Below are 23442 nucleotides of genomic sequence, written 5' to 3'. Positions count from 1 at the left end.
TTGTTGCAGCTTTTTGTTCCCAGGACAAACAGTAGATACTGTATGTGAAAACTGATCTGGCTAAAGTTAAACCTTTTGGGGGCTCAGAGAAGTTCACATCACTATCATTATTATTTATTATTTTATTATTTCCATGCACTCCTGCTCTTCCTTAGTTTCAGCCAGAAATAAAAGTGGAGATGCCAAATATCATAGCAATTTTCCCTGTACTTCCAACTCCAGTATTCCAAAATGTACTCACATTCTCACCAAAACATTCCGATTATTCAGGCAAAGAGGTTCACGTGAGTTTTGAATAACAACTTAGAGGCTTACTTGACACAAGCCAGCCAGGGCTTGGAATGCCAGGGAGGTGGAATGCTCAGCCTCTAAAGAAAGATGGATGCCTTGAACACTCAACATCAATGCTTCTGTCCAACGATGACAGGCTCAGAAGTAAGTCACATCTAGTTCTTCACTGTATGAAAGATGCAGGTCCCAGAAAACAACTTGGGGTTTCAAGGTTGGGGGCCCTGACAGGTGTAAAGAAACGAAAAATTGAGAGGCCACTGATAGCTTTGAGAAGAGCAGGGAGGATTTGATAGGGAGGGTGTGATAGAATGTATTTGGAACCTCAGGGGTTAGGGCAGAACCCTTCTGAGATAACAACATCCCACCCCAAGCTGGTCTCTACCACCACCCCATCTCCCTATGTAGTGGTTTATCCAGGAGAGCAGGAATAAAACAAGGGGGTTTGTTGGGAAGGTGGGCCTTTTAACCAGTAATTAGAAGCTACAGGCCTGACCCTGTGCCTTCTGAAGTCAGCAATGAAAACTTCCAATGAATTCCATGGTGCAGGGTCAGCCCATCTATGACTTGCTGACTTGACTTGGGGAGCTCAGGAAGAAAGCAACTTGCCTGTCCACAAATAAGGACGCTAGCCCACGTAACTGAGAAAGGTGTTTCTCCAACACTTTCACTGTTTGTTTCTTTTGTTATAATTGCTGTTATTCAAGACAATGAAGAAACTATGAGTCTGGAAACTGAGACAGAGAGGCCAGTGGTGGGTCTCTTTTGTTTTTGTTGTTGTTGTTAACAGACTAAAGTGAATGTAGCAATCCAGAAAAGGGGAGGTGGGAAGGACATGCATGTGTAGGTGTCTTTTATCAGCCAGAGAATTAGATGTATTTGTTACTGAGGAGAAACATGAGGTTGGTAACAGAGGAGAGCAGGGAAGAAATTTTTTTTTGCACTCCTATAACATAATAATCACTAACCCTATTATTGTTGCCATGGTGAGTTTCAGGGCAAGTGTCATGTTAAATTTCAGCCCATAACAAATTTCTTCTACAACTGCAGTTAAAAACTTGAGCACAGGAATTTATAATGGAAATTATGACAATCTTAACGATAGCTGCATTTACAGCGCCACTATAATTAGAGTACATTATACTCTTGTCATTTGCTTACCGTGATCTGACTGGTTAAAATAAGCTGTCAAACCCACTCTGAACAACTGAAGAGACAACTCTTTTTAGGATTTTTTAACCCATTTTATTATTATTTGTATTTGTTTGCATTACAGTAGCACTAAGAGGTACCAATGCAGGTTGGGGCCCCATTGCGCGAGACACCAGACACAGTAAAACAGCCTTTGCCCCAAAAGAGCATACAATCTCAATAGACAAATCAAAGGATAGGAAGTGAAAAAGAGGCTTACTGAGATGAAGTGACTTGCCCCAGCCACCCAGTAGCAATGCTGGAACTAGAACCCAAGTCTCCTGAATCCCCATGTAGTATGTTTGCCACTAGTTCTACAATCTATTTACCATTATGGGCCGCATATGCAGCTCTTTGTGTGTTATGGGGGGGGGGGGCCACAGCCACACAACATATATACTACCTGTATGGCCCTGGGGGTGTCACATGGGTCACAGCTGTGTGCTGATTGGGCCGCGGGTTGATAACCACTGCACTAGACCACTTTGTCTCCAAAGTAAGCCTCCATTTTTGTTACTCAACTATATTTCCATAGTAATTGTAAAAATTAAAAAGATTTTAAAGGGCTTATGTGAAAACCTTCCTTGGAGAGAAGTTTCAGGTCAATGTGGGACACTGACATTAGTAATTTTTTCATCACTTGTTGCACATAAGTAGGAAGGCCAGATTATCTCAAAATTAATAGTTTTTCATTAGCTGGAAGGTGCTCCCTTTTTTGTTTTTTGCCACCATATCCATTTTATCCGGACACATTTTATGCAAAAGCCCAATACACCTATGATGTATAATTTCTTTGGTTTCACGGAGTTACACCAGGAATGAACTTTGCTCAATAGGTCTAATGAGGTTTTAGTAATCACAAAGTGTCCTGCATTAGACAAGTCTGGTTGTTCTCCATTGACAAACTGGCTAGAAAAAGGCACAGACTTATGGGCTCAAACAAGGGCGGACTAATTGTATTGCTCTTTGTCAACAAGCTGGTTTTCCTCCAATGCTCCTAATACTGACAAACCAAGTAGTTACTATTCTTAATAATATTAGTGACCTCATTTTTGATTGCTGTAGGAACTATAAGTGAAAAAAGTACAGAGAAGGGCAACAAAAATTATTCAGTGTATAGAACTGCTTCCATATGAGGAAAAATTAAAAAGACTGGGACTATTCAGCTTGAAAAAGAGATGAATGAGGGGGGATATGATAGAGGTCTATAAAATCATGAATGGTGTGGAGAAAATGAACAAGGAAGTTTATCCCTCCACATAACCCAAGAACCAGGCCTCACCCAATGAAATTAGTAGGCAACAGCTTTAAAAACAAACAAAAGGAAGTACTTCTTCACACAACACACAGTCAACTTGTGGAACTCATTGTCAGAGAATGTTGCGAAGACCAAAAGTATAACTGGGTTCAAAAAATAATTAGATAAGTTCCTGGAGCATAGGTCCACCAATGGCTATTAGCTAAGATAGCCAGGGACCCAACCCCCTGCTCTGGGTATTCTTAAACCTCGGCCTGCCAAAAAGTGGGACTGGATGACAGGGGATGGATCACTCAGTAATTGCCCTGTTCTGTTCATTCCCTCTGAAGCATGACACCAGCCACTATCAGAAGACAGAATACTGAGCTACATGGACAGACCCAGCATGGCCATTCTTATATTCTTATACTAAAAGATTCTGTATAAGATAGTAATAAACAAACAAAAGTGAGTCTCCATAAGATGACTTCATCTCTTACTAATGTCCTCTAAAACTAAACTATGTGCTACACCTTCCAGCGTGTGACAAGGTCAACAACTTCTAATCATAAACACAGTCAACCCAAAAAAAAAAAGAAGAACAGGAGTACTTGTGGCACCTTAGAGACTAACAAATTTATTAGAGCATAAGCTTTCGTGGACTAACAAATTTATTAGAGCATAAGCTTTCGTGGACTACAGCCCACTTCTTCGGATGCATCCGAAGAAGTGGGCTGTAGTCCACGAAAGCTTATGCTCTAATAAATTTGTTAGTCTCTAAGGTGCCACAAGTACTCCTGTTCTTCTTTTTGCGGATACAGACTAACATGGCTGCTACTCTGAAACCAAAAAAAAAAAACTAGCTCTCATTTCAATAAGAAAATAGTATCTGTCTTGCTTGTAGACATACCAGATTACACATAGTGAACAATATTGCAACAGTTTAAGAGGCTGTGTTCTTTACCACAATGTTTAAAGCATATTTGTAACTAAAAGCAAAAGGTGAAGATAGAAAATTGAATAGTCTATATTGTATTATAGTGATTAAGACGTTTTAAGAAAAAAACAAAATCTATAATTATCAAAAATCTTAGTTTATTGACAGACTGAAAATACTATTTTTGTGTTGAATGTTTAGATAGTCAAACTAGTCATAAAGTTCAGTACACTATCAATTCAGATATTTTCTTTTTACTGTCATATAGAACCATGTTAATTTTTTCTTAGGCATAAAATGTTATCTATCAATGGAAGTGACCCTCAAAAACCCCATGATTTTTCATTTTGCACCTCTGGGTGCTGGATTAATAGCCCTCTTGCGGACACAAGTACCCATCTATCTAAATAGTAGAGCACAGGCATAATGCCCAGCCAATGAGCCTCAATCCAGTTAGAGGGACTACTGCTAGCAAAAAGGACAGTTTAATCAATTGCTGTCCTTTCAATCACAGGTAACTTTCAGTCCTAGTGGGAGCATCTCTCTGCTCAGATTGCCAGCAACGATACCAATTGGGATGGGGGGGAAGGGGTGGTGTAGCAGACCCTTATCTGCTCCCTGCGGAACTGGGAACACCAAACTCATTTCACATAGGCAACCAAATCCCAGGAACCCACTTAGGAACAAATACAATCTGCAAGAGAGCTGTCCACAACATGCCAGCAACAAGGAGGGGAAAGTCGCCTCAGTTCGCCCTTAAATAAGCAGAGTTGACCCAAAACTCAAATGAAAAAGTGCATTCTCTTTGTGAGTGGCGAGCAGGAAAGCTGTTCTCAAAGTGTGGAGGGAAGCTGTCCATGGGCGAGATGGGGGGGGGGGGGGGAGTGAGAGGAGGAGAACTTAAACACACATACAGTAACACTGCGGTATCACAACTGTAAATGGGAGCCTTTGGGGCCATAACTGTAGGGACACCACAATATTTATTGCCAGAAGAAGGGCTGGTTTAAGAGGGATCTGTTGGGGGCGGGGGGGAACTGCCCCTTCTAGTAAATCTGCGGGGAATGGAGGAGCCCTAGCCCTTTGAGCACATTGAAGGAAATGGGAGTGGGGAGTTGCCCTCGGGAGTCGACCTGGTGGGGGGTGCACAGAAGGGAGCTGTGCCTGTGGCCAGGGTGAGTGTGGCTGGGGAGGGACAGTGTGGGAAGCTGCCCCTGTGGCTGGGATGGGGTGGACAGCGGTGAGTTGCCCCGTGGTGGTGATGCACAGTGGTGAGCTGCCCAGCGGTTAGGGTGAGTGTGGTGGATGGATAGTGGGGAGCTGCCTCCGGGATCGGCGTGCATGGGGGGGAGCTGCCCCCGGGAGCGGGGTGCATGGCGGGGGGGGAGGGAACTTCCCCTCGGGGAGCGGGGTCGGCGTGCATGGTGGGGGGGGGGGGGGAGTTGCCCTTGCAGCAAAGTCGGGATGCACGGGGGAGCTGCCCCCCCGGGGAGTGGGCTCGGGGGTGCATAGTAGGGGAGCTCATCCAGGGATCGGGGTGCATGGCGGGGGGGGAGTTGCCCCCCGGGGACCGGGGTCGGGGTGCATGGTGGGAGGGGGAGCTGCCCCTGGCAGCAAGTTCGTGGTGCACGGGGGAGCTGCCCCCCGGGGAGCGGGGTCGGGGTGCATGGGGAGAACGTCCCCCCAGGGAGCGGGGTGCATGGTGGGGGGGAGCTGCCCCCCGGGGAGCGGGGTCGCGGTGCACGGGGGGAGCGGCCGGGGCTGGGCAGGATGGCTAGCGGGAGGGAAGCTGGCGGGGTGGGTGCGGGGAGGTCGGTACCTTCTCGCCGGTCACCACGTGCAGCCCCTCCCGCACTTTGGCGAAGGACCCCTCTCCCAGCTTCCTGCCGATCAGGTAGTTGCCGACGCGCTTGGTGTGCTGGAAATCGCGGAGCCGCTCCCGCGCGCCCGCTGCGCTGACCCAGGCGGCCAGGAAACTTCCCTCCGAGCCCAGGGGCGGCTTCCGCGGCTCCCCGCCATCGCCGAAGCCCGCCGCCGGCGGCTCGCTCAGCAGCCCGTCGCCCGCAGCCGCCGGCATCCTCCTGCCCCGCTTCTGCCCCGTCCGCCGCCGCTGCTGCTACTGCTGCTGCCGCCGGGCGCCTTCACTGGGCATCGGGGCAAGTCCCGCCTCTGCAGGGTCCCCCCGTGGCCAGCGGCTCTGGGCGCCCGCTCCCAGCTCTGCAAGCCCCGCGGAGAGGCTGCAGCCAGGCGCTCGCCTCCCGAGCGCACGTGGGGCTGGGGGCTGGGGGGCGCTGCTCAGGCGCCTTCTCGAGGCAAGGAGAAAAGTTCCTCCGACCAGCCGCGGGCTAGATTGGGGGGGAGGTGGGGCGGCCGCTCCAGCACGATCCTCTCCGGAGAGCGCCGGCAACAATGCAGTGTGCAGCCAGCCTAGCAACTACTGAAGGCGAGCGAGCAATGCTGGCACACAGCGCATCACGTTGAGGAGCAAGCGAGAGCCAGCTCCCGCAGATCAATTGTCTCCAGTCCCCGTGCAATCCGGTTTCCCTATTGGGTCTGTTTCTCTTTACCCCTCCCCTCTCTCTGTGTGTGTCTGTCTCCCTCGCTCTCCTGGACTGTGCAGCGAGAGGTGTTTTCTCTTTGCTTGAGGCGCCCTCTCGGATGGGGGAGGGAGGGGAAAAGCTTCATTCCGTTTGAATGTGCAGTAATTTAATCCGATCACACGCGGCGGGAACAGATGTGATCTAAACTCAGCACAGCAGCCTGAACATTTTCAAACGCTGGTCGCCCCTCCTTCCCCCTCTGCTAGTGCACGGCTCTCAAAACAGAACACCCCAAAAACCCTCTCCCAGAGAGAAAAGCCACCTGAAATTCATGACGGTGCACCTCTCTGTATATAATTAGACTGCAAATCCCAGCTCCCAGCCAGATACAGCCATTCTACGTGGTGCTTTTTCTGGACATGTATGCGTGTGGTTTTATTTTCTCATGTTTTATTCTTGCTTGAGAATATTTTTATGCTGCGCCGCTTTCCCCACCTTTCTGCTTATGAACACTTCAGGTGTGTGTTTTTTCACTCCTTTGTTGGTGGAATGTGCTCCAGAGCTGAGATCGTGACAGCTCTGCTAGTGAGTGCATGAATACTCTCCCCCCCCCCCCCACGTTGTTAATAAATCCAGAGAGTGCCGATGCAGTTCCTATGCAGCTTTTCGAGTACCACCCTTTTGCTTCCGTTCAAATTATCACTTTATTTACAAGTGGGTTCTACATTTTTAAGTTCTCTACCCTGATTTTGTTTTTACCGATTAATTCCAAGTTGCATTTTACAACATAACTTTATTTGGTATAGCTTCTTTCCTATAAACTGTATCCCCCTTAGTGGAGCGTGGAGCAAGGGCAATCCTTTCTGTGCAGATCTTCCTCATTTCAGGCAAAGGGAGAAGAAATCAGACCCTTCCATTCTCCTCCCCTTCCCTCTTTTGTACACAGTATGTGCAGGTATTTATAGTGTCAATCAGGGACATATACAAGGGAGGATAATAAAATCTAGAGATTTAAAAGACCTATTGGATCATGAATGCACTGAGGTCCTGATCCTAAAGCTAATCACCCCTCAACTTACACTGAAGTCCCTGGGAGTTGAGGACATTCAGTACCTCACTCAGGTATTGAATTCCTGTGTATACATAAAGTAGGGTTACCATACGTCCGGATTTTCCCGGACATGTCCAGCTTTTTGGTCCTCAAATCCCCGTCCGGGAGGAATTTCCAAAAAGCCGAACATGTTCTGGAAAATAGGGAGGCATGGTAAGGGGACCGCCTCCTTCCCGGGGTTCAAATTTCCCGGCTCCCGCCGCTCTCCCCAGCGCAGCAGCAGCCGGAGCCCGGGAGGAGGCGGCTGCAAGCTGGGATGCCGCCGACCAATGCCACTCGGCCAGGGTCGGGGGTGCTCGGCCGCTGGCCGGAACCGGGGCCCGAGCCGAGCCAGAGCGACCGGGGCTGGGGGTGCTTGGCCGCTAGCCGGCAGCCGGAACCAGGGCCCAAGCCGAGCCGGAGCGACCGGGGCTGGGGGTGCTTGGCCGGCGTCCCAGGGCCTGAGCCCCGCTGGGGCCAGAGCCTCTTGGCTGGCCGCCAGAGGGAGCCGCTCGGCCGGGGGGCCGGACTGGGTCGCGTCTCCTCGTGCCCCCCCACAGCCCCAGCCCCAGCTTACCTGCTGCCTACCTGTTTCAGGCTTCCTGTGAACATTTGATTAGCGTGAAGCAGGGGAGGGGGAGGAGCAGGGGGTGGAGTGTTTAGGGGAGGGGGCGGAGACTTTGGGGAAGGGGCGGAGTTGGGGCAGGGATGGGGCGGAGTTGGGGCAGGGGCGGGGCCCCTTGGAGTCTCCTCTTTTTCAGGGGATCCAATTTGGTAACCCTACATAAAAGCTCTTCCTGAGCTGGCCCAGAAGGCCATTGACCTCTTCTCATTTAAATTCCTACCTAACCCCTCCCTGTACCATGAAACCCACAAGAAATCAAAGGTGTTTCTCTTTATTTACACTTAAAAAGTCAAAATAATTTTGCTCCACTATGTACACTAACCTTTGCTACGTAACTGAATAATCTTTTTGCTGTTACCACAGTGCTTCCTCCAGGCCATTTACACCCTGCTGTTTTGCTGCCCCCTACATTGTGTTATGTGTCTGAAACTGATCTGTAAGCTCTTTGCCTCAGAATACAAATAAGAAACTGCCCCAATTTAGCATACTATTAGAGACTGTGAAATAATGAATACTGAGAAAACTCTTCCCCCTCTATGTGCAGGATAGAGACATTCCCCAAAAGGGGTTACATCAGATATTATTATATTATTGGTAAAAAGGTAAGTTTTCAGATGAGATTTCAAATTAGATGGAAAATTAATGAGGGGAAATATGGGCAGGAATTGAACAGAAGGGGTCTAACACCAATAGAGCTTATTTTGATAGTTTCCTTTTGGTTTTAAAAGATACACACATCCCATGCTCTGGACACATTTACAGTATTATAATATACCCGAACAGAAAATAACAACCAAATTACCCACCAACTCTCAGGTCCTACCCCTTTTCCAGAACTATATCTTTCCCTTAAGGAAAAGTCTGGGAGAACAAATGGCTCTTTCAGCTTGTCCTGAAGTTTAACACTTTCAAGCTCTGGCATGCCGAACCAGGGAACAAATTCCACTGCTGATATCATCTCACCAAGATTGGCCTGCTCATGCCCCCTTTCAGTTAAACCAAGAGAGACCATATCTTGAATGCAGCTGGTTAGCTCAACTGTGGTGGTATGAAACGGGAGAGAGTCTATGTGACAGTCCACAGAAGGTGACAGTGCAAGATGAGAAGAAGGAGCAGAGAGCGAGTAGAGAGAAAGATAAAGTCCATGGAACAGGTAACAGCAAGTTCATGGAAGGTTTTAAAAACAAGGATTGATATTCTCTGACCATGCAAATAATCTGGCCCTGACCAACTTTCCACACTTCAAACAAATCCCCACCACTACCAGTTCCTCCCGACTCTAGCAAATCACTTGTAGCTGATAAACTCTCCCCTCCCCCTCCAAAGCTATACCCTTCAGATACAAGTGTTGTAGCTATTCCCTGACTTGGAGCAGAAACTGGGAAGGCTTCAGGACCATCCTCTAAACTCACACCAGAAGTGTTAAGCCCTGCTTGCTCCACCATTAAGAAGAGACTGTCAGGAGGAGGGACACCTTCCGTGACTGACACCAGGTCTACCCTAGAAACTTTCTGAACATGTCAGGAGTACAGCTGACCAAATAACAGATTCTTTTAGTTTGCTGGCAGTTCTGAAAAATCTAAAAAAATGTGTTCCGTTTGGGTCATATCGAAACCTTTCTGAATTTTCAGCAAATTGAAATGTCAGAAAATTTTCATTTTGGGTCAGACAAAACATTTTGTTTCAGGCATTTTTAACATAGGCAAAGGCAATGAACGACTACACACACAGAATTGGAAGAGGATGAAGAACCTCCCTCCTAACCTTTAGCCCAGTGGTTAGAGTACTCACCTGAGTTGTCACCGACCCAATCTAGAGCAGGAAGTAAAATCTAGATTTTACCACTACCAAGTGAATACTCTTACTACCAGGCTAGAGGGTATTCCAGAGTGAGGCTCGCTCAGTCTCTCTTGTGGCAGCTGTTCCACTTGAATAGTGGAGCAGTCATTGGGCCAGAAACAGGTAATAGCCAGGTGTTTAGAGCACTTACCTGGAAAGGTGAAGACCTGTGCCCTGCTCTGGAGTGGGGATTTGAACCTGGGTCTACATCCCAGGTGAGTGCCCAAACCACTAAGCTAAAGATAACAAAGGTGGAACCCCTCCTTCCTCCTCAGTTTTGTAAATGGACCTAAATCCCCTTGTGACTACAGCCTAGAAAATTAAAAAATATAGTTCTGGAAATGCATCAACATTTCTGAAATTTTTTTTGTTTTGATTGAAACAATTTGCCAAAATCAACAAGAAATTGCAAAATGTTTCAGTTGACCTAAATCTGCATTTTTTGGCAAAAAAGGTTGCAGCCAAAAAATTTCACCCAGGTTTAGTCAGGAGTACAACAGGTGGGACACTCATCTGGCCATTGGGACATACTTTGAGGGAGTGGCATATATTACTGTGTTTGTACACACAAAGATACATGTCAGCTAACACAAATGTAGTTTTGGTAACTGTGAAGAGAGAGTTTGATAGATGTTAAGTCTATAGTCATTTAAACTTTCAAAAATATTTTTTTAAATGGATGTTGCAGAGACCATCTGAGGGTGAGGAGAGGAACCCTGAAAGAGCCTGGTGACTATTTTTAAATTTTACTAAACTTGGTCTAAATAGCTTGACAGTATCTTTTTAAACAGGCAAGCCTCTCACCTCTCTCCGGTTTTTATCCTATCCAGCTGTGCTCATCAGGGTGCAGTCTGGATGGAAGGGGATTGCTGGGATCAAAGGCTGCATTTATTTCTGTCAGTGCTTTAATTTAAATTTAACTCCTGTGTGCTTCAATCTGAGCTGTAGTTGTCCTAGGTAATGACATTTTCTGACTAACTGTTGAAATTATTAATGAATTAAAGATACCAGCCTAGTTACAGGTTGAAAAAGCTGTTATGACCAGCTACTAAAAATAAGTAAGAGTCAGATTTCTTCCCACAAATGCAAAGAAATTCAAAGTTGTTTTGTCTTTCACTAATTTCATTGTTCTAAAATATTGCAGTTTCAATCAGTGCTATGAGATCTTTATAATAGCTAGGAACAATTGGGTCATTTAGGAAATGCATGGGTCAGAGCAGACCCCTCTGCAGGGTCAAACCCCATGGGAGCCTTAGCACAAAGTTTAATCATTAACCTCTTAGCTACTTCATTTTGCTACATGTGTAAAAGCAGCATTCTAAGCACTTTTACCCAGCGGTTGAAACAGTAGAGTGGATGCTGGGATGCCTAGATTCTATTCCCAACTCAGCCACTAGGTCTTTCTACGACTTTGGCTAAGATATGTAGCCTTTCTATGCCTCAGGGTATGTCTACACTGCAATATAAGCACAGGCTCAGACACAGGCTTGAGCCCAGACCCTCCCTTCTGTCTACACAGAGCTCTGTATGACTTAGACCCAGACCCCAACACCCCGCAGGATGGGTGGGTTCAAGCATGCGTCCTGCTAGGATTTGGGCCCAAACTCCATTGTTTTGCAGCGTGGATGCAGTTCGGGCCTATGCCCCCTGGACTCGGGCCCTAAGAGTCTGCCAATGCTATCCCACAATCCTACTGATGGTGTTGTTTGTCCTCTCTATTGCAAGAGTAGTCAATCAACTCCCAAGAAATGGTAGCAAACCCCTCCCCCCCTTGTTCAAGTACAGTAGCTTCCATTTTATTCTGACCTCTGAACTGCAAACACAATGAACCTTCTCCTACGTTTAAAATAGCCACCGACCAGAGGAAGACCTTTGCCAAGTGTGCTGCTTCCTGGTCGTGTGGGTTTTGGTGTATCTCTGGTGCGAGGCTAGCAACAAGTTTGATTTTAGTAAGAGCACCAGGAATGACTACACATACCAAGAGACAGCAAAGAAGCTGGCAGTGTTGGCGATTCACTGGACCAGTGCAGGGAGAGGATTAAGTGACTGAAGACTGACTACCAGAAAGTTAGAGAGGAGAACTGCACCTCTAGAAACTCGCCATCATCCTGCCCCTTTTATGAGGAGTTTGACCAGGTGCTGGCTACTGCACTAGGGCTGCCAATTTTGGATGGATGCATTCCTGGAGACTTCATCACATGACATAATCTTTAATTAAAGATTAATCTTTACTCCTGGGGACTCCAGGCCAATCCTGGAGGGTTGGCAACCCTATACTGCACTGAGCACAGCAGGGCCGCCCAGAGGATTCAGGGGGTCTGGGGCAAAGCAATTTCGGGGGCCCCTTCCATAAAAAAAAAGTTGCAATACTATAGTAACATGTATTTGGAAATGTAAAAAATAACTAGTGAAATACATTAAAAAATTAATTTGTAATAATTTGAAAATACACGAAATACATTATTTAAAAACATTAAATGCTTTAATGGTATGTATACATTTGCAATTACATAATGGGCTGTTGCTGGGTGATGGTGATGGTTGGTGCCAATGGGCTGTCGCTGCCTGGGGGTGGTGCTGCTGTTGCCCAGGGCTGGGTGGGGAGCTTGACTCTGGGTTGAGGGGTGCCCGGCTCACAGGGGCTGGGCTCAGGGATGTGGGGAGATGGGGTCGGGGGTGTCCGGCTCAGAGGGGCTAGGCTCAGAGATGGGGGTCAGGGCTGTGGGGGGATGGGGTCAGGGGGTGTCCGGCTCAGAGGGACTGGGCTCAGAGCTGGGGGGGATGGAGTCGGGGGGGTGCCCGGCCCTGGCCCGTTACCATGCCGCTTACCCCCTCTCCCGGAGGCTCAGTGCGCCGCGTCCAGCGCTGCAGTGGCGTGGTGTCTCCAGCAGGGCCTGAGCTCCTGCTGCTCGGCCGCAGCTCGCAGCTCCGCCCCCTTATGAAGTGAGACGCCAGGGGATGGGGGAAGACGGAGGTGAGGGGAGCCTCTGACATACTCGTGGGGGCCCCTGCTGGGCCTGGGGCAAATTGCCCCACTTGCTCCCCCCTCTGGGCGGCCCTGGAGCACGGAGCTAACAATGCTTCATGATGGGCTAGTCAGCTGGGATGGCAACCTTCTCCCCCTGAGTCCATTATAGGACTGGAGAGGAACCAGCAGGTGCTGGATCAGGCTAGTGAAGTGACTCTGGTGCTGGAACCAGTCACTGTGAAGGCTTTGCCACCAGAGTAGCTGCAGCATACCCTGGGTCCTTACTTGGAGGAGCTTTTTTATGCCCCGCCCACCCCTGCTGCAGAACTGACAACAGAAAAGGAAGAAACAGAATGTGCGCCAAAGCCTGGTACGTTTCTGGCTCCATGTTTGTTTTATTAATGTAGGAATGGGAGGGATTTCCAGGTTATGAACCAATGCAAAAGTTATTACAATCCATGGTATCTATGGCTGATTACATGCCAGTACCTTGGCATCCCCCTACCCCTATGGAATTCAAAATGAAGACGGAAGCATTTAAAAATGAAATTTTACTAGAAATTTACATATTCTTGCTAAGATGTGCTGGGGAGTTAAAAATAAGAACCTTATATTGCCCTCCTTGTTCGTATGCTGCTCCCTAATAACACAACGGTGTAATGAGCGACCTGTAAACACGGAACTGTCTGGGAGGGGGGAGGTTGAAATGAGTCCATTTATGAATGTAGTCCACTTAAGCTAAATGTAGTCCATGGGTGACAAAAACATTTGTCCAAAATATGGCTGGGGGGCTGTATATAACCCAGAAACATGTTCCGTGGGGGGGGGGGTGTCACTGTCGCTGTGGAGTTCTTTGCAAGTCCACATTAGCGTGTGTGTTTGCATACAGTCATAAAGGCTCTATCAGAAGCCATGGGGAGGCAGTAATCCATGTGGACACTAACGGAGCATCCTGCTGATTCATCCAGGAACTTTATCCCAATCGTGGGTGCTGACAACTGCAAACATATTCCCCTAGCAGGAATGCCAGATAGTCACATTTTGGGGAATGGTGTATTTTCCAAGGCCACTGTGGTAGCTGACCAGCCTCCTCTACTCATAGTTGTGCTGTTCAGTCACCATAAATTTGAATATTTTGGTGGCATACATGGCTGGCTTGCCACCAGAAGCTAGGAATAAAGTCTCTCTTTGTCATTCAGGAACCACAAGAATTGTTATGTCCTCCAAAATGTGGAATGTCTGAAATGATAGAGAAGGCTTACATACTACACCACAGCCACTCATCTCCCCCAGAGCCCAGAGTAGTCTGCAATTTTTAAACAAAATTGGGATTTTTAACTTACCATGCTCAGGACCCTCTTTTCATTGTGATTAACCCAGTTGTGTTCGTGGAGGTTCTGGGATCTGAAGCATTCCTCTGACAATATACCGACATTCAGTTCTGCAAAGTATCATTTTTTGTCCCTGAGATTCTACATGGATTGGCTTGTTATTTTTTGTTTGGTTGGGGGAGGGGAGGTTGTGCTCTTGCACTGAACCATTTGTTAATAACTGAGACAGTAATGCTCTGTTTTATGTCTGCTTGCAGGCACCTCTAACTCTACTGGCCGTTGTACCCGGTAGATCGCACATACTCTAGCCGAAACCTGGGTCTCCATACAGTTATGGACCAGTCCAAGAGGAAATGATTTCCATGATGAACTTATGGTTGACATTCTGAACATGGCCAACAAGCATGTGCAGTACCAAAAAGAGAAAGATTCATGGCAAGGGTAGAGGCAAGTAGAGAGGCACAGGCAGGCTGCAAAGCCTGAGGGCAGAATTGCTGCATGGGAACAGACACTTGCATCGCCATTCCAGGAACGTCAATTGAAGGAGGACAACATAGTGCAGCAGAAAGACCTGTTTGAACAGCTGCTTTTGCTACTGGCCACAAGACTGTAGGCTCCAGCTGCCCCCACACTGTGGCCCGAGTCACCTCCACGGTACCATGTGCTGCATATCAGGAACACTTTGGACAATTCTATGTGTAGGTGGCCTATGCAACTGGGACTTAACAGCAGCTGGACAGGGCATATCTACCCACCGCATACTTCTACCCCTGCAGTGACCCATGAGATGCTGGTGGACACTTTGGCAGTGTTTTCAGAACTGATTAGCAATGGACCTGCAACAGTCTGGGACAGCTAGCTTCCAGACAGTTATAACAATCTTCTTTTTAACTGATATGGCCCCCCTCATGTGTATGCTGTGATGCTGGAAGGTCGGGGCAAGCAAGGCAAATTCTGGACCCATTGATGGTCATCCTAGGTCCATATGACGTTGTGATCCCACCAGCCTACACTTATAGCTCTGCTCCAGAAGTGCCAGTCAATGTAGGGGGCATCAGCAGCTATATTGAGAGTCATGAGAAGCATCAGCCAGTTCAAGTCTTCCATCTGTATCATCTTCCTCCTCCTCTTTCTGTTCCATCATTAGCCATCATGGACTCGGTGGGTCAGAAAACACTGCCAAAGTGTCCACCAGCATCTCATGGAACCTCTGCCTGTTTCCTCCCATTGCCTTACTGGTATTTTTTGTTTGTTTGTTTGCTTTGAATTGTAAATCAAAAAAAGATCCCAGCCTACCACACCTTTGCAGGACCTAATTTGGGTTTGTTGACTCAGTATTTGGGCTGAGCCACAACCAGGAGGCATCTTTCATATTCCAGTACCTAAAGTCACAGCTGATCTTTGAATTTTAGTACTTCAGCCATTTAAATACTTTTTCTAACAAATTTCCCAAACCCATAGTTTACATGAGGGGAAAAAATCTGTAAGCAAACAAGTGATTCATTCTTGGGCTAAGGATCTATATGCTTCATTTAAAGCAGGGGTCGGCAACCTTTCAGAAGCGATGTACCGAGTCTTCATTTATTCACTCTAATTTAAGGTTTCGCGTGCCAGTCATACATTTTAACGTTTTTAGAAGGTCTCTTTCTATAAGGCTATAATATATAACTAAACTATTGTTGTATATAAAGTAAATAAGGTTTTTAAAACGTTTAAGGAGTTTCATTTAAAATTAAATTAAAATGCAGAGCCCTCTGGACTAGTGACCAGGACCCGGGCAGTCTGAGTGCCACTGAAAATCAGCTTACGAGTTGCCTTCGGCACGTGTGCCATAGGTTGCCTACCCCTGATTTAAAGCCTGAAGCAAACTTTTGTAACTGAATTATAAACTCTTGGAAAATAGAGTTTTATCATGGAATTGCAGATAGACCCTAGTATATTTGAGCTGTGTAAAGGCAGTTACTTCGGCGGTGGGGGTGTAGAATTAAATGCTTAACCAAAAATGGATGCATGACAGCTGGTCTGGAGATCTCCACTTTAGCCCTGCTACATACCCTTCTCTACCTGTTTCCTTTTCTGCAGGCAATAGCAACTAGGTGATTCATGCACCGCATGCCTGTAAAACTAAGCTGGCTCTTTATTAAGAGAACTATTTACACAGAGGCAGCAACTTGTGCCATGCGCATACAGACTAACTTCCTGGTGCCTAATCCAAATTCTTCCCTCCTGCAGGCTGTGCTCTTCCATTTAAGTTCCATACAGGTTGCTGTACCAGGGGTGTACAGAAGGAGTGAACAGGATCTGTCCAACCTAGCACAGAATGTAGCGTAGCCAGTGTGCTATAGTTGGTTGCCTGCTTTCACATTGGGAATTATAGACCAACTGATCACTAGGGTGCACAACAAGTAGGTCTGCATGTCCCCGTGCAGGACTGGGCTCTCTCCAAGTTTTATAGTTGTGCAGGAGTGCCATTTATTCACTGTTTACCATCAACAGACAGCTGGATTCTTGTAGGCTCATAATAAACCAGATTTGTTGTCTGTCAGCCTGGAAGACAGCACCTTATCCATGAAATTATATTTAAATCAACTAACACTACAGATTTCTATCTGCTATGAAAAAAACAGTAAATAATATGTAGCTAATCATTGGTTTGATTGTTTTGCACAAATTCCAAAATATAATTAATATATATCTATACAAATCCTATTAATAAATTCAGTGTTAAGTGAGAATTTAGGACACATTATAGTTTTTAATTAGATTATAGCCCTTGAAATGAATGCAATATTTTTTTTATAAAATTCCTCTTGGTGCTTTGAAACAGAAAGCATTAATTTTCTCTGCGTCTTCCTTTGTATACAGATAGACTTGCTGCACGATTATTGTTAAATCTCATTTGCAAGTCACGGTTAACTTGCTGCAGTCATGTCTCTCTATGCAATTCTCCTAGCTACTGAAACCACGAGAAAAATTTGGAGATGAGGGATTCAATTATGAAGTGCACATTTGATTTTCAGATGTGAACATTTCTGCATGCACATGGGACTTTGCCTACTTTGAAGCCCTATTTTACAAGTGACATTGGCTTATTAACAAAGAATGTAAGGCAAGGTTTAAAATATGAATCATTTCCATGTGATTCAAATAAGTGCTAAAATAATGTAGATGGGATTTGGTATACTCAGTTTATGTTCCTAATAATGTATAGCTAACAAACATGACTGTAGGAGACTATTATTAATTACTTATATAATACAGGAGTGCACGGTGCTTTGCAAATATAAAGTTAGATGTAGGGCCAAATCCCAATTTCTTTATTAACAAGATTATTCTTACTGGCTTTAATAGAGTTACTTGTGCAAGTAAAAGGGGAAAGTTTTGGCCTCTGTTCCCTGCTCCAAGTATTTAGGCAAGCAATTAAAGCATGAAAGCAGGAGCAGGCAGAGGCCTAGTTGATCAGCAGTGGAAGTCTGGGCAAATGTAGTATGTTTTAAAAGAGGATTTGATGAAGGAGAGATGCCACACAGGAAGAAGGAGGCTGTGCCAAGTAGAGGGGGTGACATGAAGGAAGGCATGAAGACAAGAGCGGAGGAAGTAGACAAGTGAGATCTCCAAGGATCTGTAACAGCTTTCAGGATGGGCCCCTTAAAAATGTTTCCACTAGTGAAGTGATATCTGTTTATTCCATCACCTTCCATTCATACTATAGAGAGCCCATGTTCATACCAGGCTTGCAGTTTTCCCCATCCATTGCCTTACAGGGAGACTAACTAGAATGATCTTGAAAAGAGAAAAAACGTTTGAAGAAAAGTCCTTTATTTGGCCAATGTGTTTCTATATTCCCTTGAAATTATATTTTGTTTTAATAAGGGCTTCCTACCACAGAGGCAAACTCTTCTGTTTAATGATTCAGTGATGGTATAATCCTGAGCATATACTACATCCCAGTCTGTTGTCATGGAAGTGATTGTGAGATGGCTTCTCTGCAGCATCAAGAGAAGACAGTATAGGAAGAATCAAAATTCTTGTCTAAGTATAAACAGCACCAGGATAATTAACATCTAAAATCATTTTGAAACAGCTGTAAGGTAAAAGGATTTTATTTTTAAATGTATTTATCAGACACTCTGAGTACCTGTACATAGTTTAAAAATAAGATACACAATGTACTGACCAAAGTCAGTCTTAAATAGACTCCCCCAGAACAAGCTACATATGAGCATCTCTGCCAGCCCCTCAGGCAAAGCCCTGAGAAAACAGATGGGCCTTATACTGTGCCCTGACTGTCAATAGACCAATGGGAGAAGTAAATTCCAGAGCTGAGTATTCTCCACCAAGAATGCACTGCTTCCAGTCACCAGATGTTCAAATGCAGGGCATGTCAACAAAAGCACCCTGACTGGTCTCAGCTCTCATGATTATCCACAATAGCAGAGGCAATTCCTTAGGCAGATAGGACTCAAATCGCATAGGGGTTCATCAGTCAAAATCAGTACCCAATATTGCTCCCAGAACCAAACAGGAAGTCAAGGTAGATTTTGGAGGAAAATTGTAACAGTACTCTCTGTGGCTAGCATTACTAAATAAACAGGGTATCTGCATTCTGCACTATATATATAGCTTACAAGCGGTGCTCCTGGGTAACTCCATTTAGATGCAAACTTGATATATCTGAAAGTTTTCTCCAGTATGAAAATCCTTTTTTAAAGTATTCCTTTTTTTTTTTTTTTTTACAATACCTCAGACAGACAGTTTAAAGCACTTTCTCACAGAGCTTGTTGGCATCCTGCTCAGAGCTGCCAACAGTCAAGTCACATTTTGGTCTACATAGGGATCTTTTAATATTTCATGGTTTTCTTTTCTATACCACTACCAGACTACTCTAACTCTAGCTTTCTGGCATCAGTGACTAAGACTGCCACAGTGTGGTAGCAGCAAGACTGTGAAGCTACTCCTAATTTCACTACAGCAAAACCTGGCCAAAACCAAACGTTAACTCAGCACTAGTTTGCCGCTTACTCAGCAGAATGTTTACTCCCATCTGCGCTCTGGTTCTCGTCAGGTTTTTTTGTTTGTTTTTTATTTTATTCCCTGAAGTAGTAGCTATAAACTTCATTCTCTGCAGAGATCCAGAAATTCTCAAATACTGTAATTATCCCATTCAGTTTTTAGAGAGGCCAATGGCACCAGAAATTAAAACCTGTGGGACAATAAGCAATTTAGAATGTTTGGCCACTGTCTCCACCCCCTAACCAATGTTAGTTAAGGAACCCTTTCCCCAAGGTTTTGTTAGCATCTCTCTCATTTTTACAAGGAGAAAGAGATGGGTTTTCCTAACCTTGTCTTCCTTTTTGTCTCCTGTGTGGCCACTCAGCCCTTCCCTATCCATCTGGTGCAAGAGCGGGATTTCCTCTGAACACTCCTAGGAGCGGGAGAGGATGAGTCACTCAATATTGGCAGCATGGAATTTGAATGGACATTAAAATGGATGGCAGAAAACCGGACTCAGCAGAAGCAACAACAGTTTCTTCAATGGTTGGCTGCCCAGCTGCAACAGCAGCAGCCAATTCAGCAGATGGCAGTGCAGCAGCAGCAATGGAAAACAGCTGGTACAGCAAGCGGCTGCCCCAAGGGCAGGCTGCAGTCCTAAATGCTCCAGACCCATAAGTACTACCAGATGTATCTTGCTGGCCACGTGAACAGCAGGCAATCCAGCAGGCTTCATATCTGATGGGCTAGTCCAGGCTTGGAAGCTGCTGTTGCTATTCTGGACCGCCAAACATCAATGAAGAAATGTACTGAGATGTTTTTTTCAAGCAGAAATATCTGCCTAGAGTGTGTCCCTATGCGGTGGCCAGGAAGCTACAAGGTAAAATTTTCAGAAGCACCAAACTCCCCATTTTCAAAAGTGACTAGCACTTCAGAGCCTAACTCTCACTGAAAATCTATACCAATGAGGCTCCCAAGTACCTGACTGACTTTTGAAAATGGGACTTAGGCTTCTAAGTGACTTAGGTGCTTTTGAAATTTTTACCACAGAAACTATGTTGGTGCTTGCTGACACCTGAGCATGCAGAAGTGATTACGGTGGAATAATGGTTCACATGGATTATTTCCCTCAAGAGGAAGTGACTGGATCTACAGGCATCAAGCAAGCAAACATCACCTTGGAAAGTGAGGGAAGATCTGTTTATAGATCCTTCCCTGGCCAAACTGGAGTTGGGGTTAGAAATAACTACTGCTCTGATAGTAGGAGAAAACCTAATCCCTGAGCAGAAAGCCAAGACTGTCCAATTAATGGGAAAACTTTTTCACTGTGTTTTTGGTGCTGGTAGGATGATTACATGAAATAAATCACCGTATTGAAAAAGTGTGAAAAGGAGCTTGCCACGTCTCATGGAAAATGCAGGAGTTTGCAAAAGAACTCCAAAAAATACCTGAGTCAGCGGTCACTGAGACAGCTCATAGCAAATGGAAAAGCTCCATGGTCCAAATCCCAAAACCTGATGGGTCCAGGAGGTTCTGCATCACCTTCCCCCACATTCCTCCAATGCTGCTCTGTGGCATGTCTTCCTCTGGCATTCCGTTGTGGCCACCCAGCCCCCTCCCACTGTGATGCCCTGAAAGATGCTTCATATTAACACTACCTAGCATTGCCAGCTGCACACATTCAAAAATCATGAGTCAGGGCTCCCAAAATCATAGGATTGACTTAAAATTGTGAGATTTTTAAAAAATAATAAATGTTGGGTTGTTTTTATTTGACTTCTGGATGTCTGAACATTTAAGGTACACTTGGGTTTGTGGCTAGAAACTAGAAAGAAAGAAAGAAAGAAAGAAAGAAAGAAAGAAAGAAAGAAAGAAAGAAAGAAAGAAAGAAAGAAAGAAAGAAAGAAAGAAAGAAAGAAAGAAAGAAAAATTTGCATGTGGAGATGGAGCTTTGAGAAAACTTCCAAATAACACAAAACTTGCAATAAGATTGTGAATATTGGCAATAGTCCCTACCCCTCACATTGTTTCATATCTCAGGGTTAGATACTCAATGTTCAGAAAGAAAGTTAATTTCCTTGCATTAACTGCAGTGTCTCCATGTTTAGAAACCTACATTTGCTATGAGTCAATGACCCCATAAAAAACTTTTTCTTCATTTTAGGGTAAAAGGTCATAGTACAGAATAATATTTGATTATTACACAGTCTCTTATCTCTTGAAGCATACAAGGACACAGTCCAAAGCAATGAATTAACATTATATTAAAAAAGAAGAGGATATGAATGAGTTTTCTATGTCTGAATTTGTATGCCCATCTGTTTCTACATAATACTCAAATCAGCTGGTGACAAATTTACACCTTTTCTAACTACATCTATGTTCAATAGATCTGATTCATGTGGAATCTCCATCACTGGAGATTTTTAAGAGCAGGTTAGACAAATACCTGTCAGGAATGGTCTGGGTCTAGGTAATAAGGGAGTACAAGTAATGAGACATTAAAGTCAGAAATGGTTTCAAGAAAAATAAAGCTAAAATGCTTTCTACTTAACAAACCAGACTTGGTTTAAGATGAAGTCACATACCACATTTCTAGTAACACTGCTGACCAAATTCTCAAGTCCAATGGCTATTTCTTGTTTCTTTTTAGGTGAAAAGAGAGAGAAGAGAATAGGGAGAGATAACTCGGGGTGTTTTTGCCCCTCACTTTTATAGCCCAGTCCCCCTTTGAGATATGTTTTCCTGAAGATTAACCCTCAAAGCAAAGTTTATTCAAACAATAAAGAAGGCAACATTGTCTGGTAGTGAAAAAAGATGTACACTGTTTCTTCTCATCTCTGTTTGCTGAAGTAAAGATTTTCCTTGTCTCCTGTCTTCCTCCTTTCCTATCTGAGGACGCTGTTTACAACTTATATGTAAACTGAGGTGAACACACATTCCTTTGTTCAAGACCTGCTTAACCAGTTCTGCCTAATCGTTACTACTTGGATTTGAACATGTGCCATCAACATCATTCAGGGAACATCCAAAATTTTACATAAATTGTTGCTACATACATTTCATCATGATATTATTGACCAGTGAATGATTAGTTTTCAAATGACACCTCTCAAGGCATATTTTGTATTAAGATTATTACAGTAATGTGTAGGGTTTGATTACAGGGGTGCATTCGGTCGCAGTGGCTAATAGGCTGGTGTTATCAGGGAGCAGAAACCCAGTTAAGCATCAGCAAGTCTCTTTTGCAGGAGGCAGGGGGACAACAAGGTGACTCACAGTCCTGGGCACCCTGAGAACCATCACAGATTGGTCTGAACATATTGGTGTATTTGAATATCCAGTCACTAGGTACACAAGTTCTTGTTCTATATGACCCAAAATATGATGAGCCATTATAAATGTGTGAAATTTTGAATAGATATCTGGGGAAAAGTGGGGAAGGCTAGATCAGCCTGACTTCTTCTGAAAAAAGGAAGATATATGGAGGATAACAGTTCTAACCCTCCTTCGCTCCACACAACCCTTCGCCCCATATGCGCAACGCTCACATGGCAACTGAAGGAGCCTAGCAGATTTGGTGGAATTTCTGCTTACCGTCTCAGCCAAGTAATTCAGATTTCACATATTCTTAGGTGCAATGCATTCTGTAACACAAATCATCAGAGCAAGTACAATTTTAGTTGAACGTGCAATATGATGATCATCAGTTTATAAAACAAACCATAAGGAGTGATGGCTAGCCATGGTGTGAGGCAGGTCCTGTTTTTCAAGGCAGGCGCTTCCAGATAAATGCATTGTATCATGCAAAACTATTAGCCCTTCAGGCCTAGGGTTGCATGGGCTTTTAAATCACTGTTGATGAAAAGCATCATCTCCATGACCTAGCTGGCTGAGTTTATAAGGAATGCTCAAATGCAGGATTCTTGGCAATTTCAGTGCCCTGCCGGCCCATAAAAAATTGAGTTGGATTGGAACATGGAGATATGGTACAATGTGTGCACATGCATATTCAACATCATGTTGTACAGGTGTACAGTTCCAGCAAACCTGAAAGCCCCACACATAAATAGGAAGACTGTACCTGACAATCAAAATTAGTATGAAAGACCAATCACTTGTCTGACAGAGCCAGTAAAGATTATGTAGAAAGATTATGAGGAAATACCTAGTTATTAAATACACTGCAGCATTTTCAATCACTTACAGTTTTCAGTTAGTATATGTAAGCATTTTATGGAAAAGCAAGTCCCCTGAATTATTATAATAACCTACCTTAAGAACACATACAGATTAAAAAAAACATAGCCCTCGTCTACACTGGGGGGGAGGGAAGATCGCAACTTCAGCTACGAGAATAGCGTAGCTGAAGTCGACGTATCTTAGTTCGACTTACCTCGCATC

At 44.9% G+C, this 23442-nt stretch overlaps 1 protein-coding gene across 2 annotated transcripts in view; it reads right to left on the bottom strand.

The window, feature by feature from the left end:
- The window catches only part of HUNK (hormonally up-regulated Neu-associated kinase), an 85378-nt gene extending 79501 nt beyond the window's left edge, over nt 1-5877 (bottom strand). The window contains exons 1-2 of one of the 2 annotated variants that reach the window (XM_065576938.1): nt 5473-5611; nt 316-512 (exon numbers count right to left, since the gene is read on the bottom strand). In XM_065576938.1, coding sequence (XP_065433010.1) covers nt 316-402 — 87 coding nt within the window. In that variant the 5' untranslated portion in view covers nt 403-512; nt 5473-5611. Of the gene's footprint in view, nt 1-315; nt 513-5472 lie in introns of both variants that reach the window. The other variant, XM_065576937.1, reaches the window with a different exon arrangement.
- Nucleotides 5878-23442: the final 17565 nt, after the last annotated feature.

The sequence above is a fragment of the Chrysemys picta genome, chromosome 1 (assembly GCF_011386835.1).
Source record: "Chrysemys picta bellii isolate R12L10 chromosome 1, ASM1138683v2, whole genome shotgun sequence".
NCBI lineage: Eukaryota > Metazoa > Chordata > Testudines > Emydidae > Chrysemys > Chrysemys picta.
Note: the sequence above shows the minus strand (reverse complement) of the source record. Positions and strands in the feature narration are given on the sequence as shown.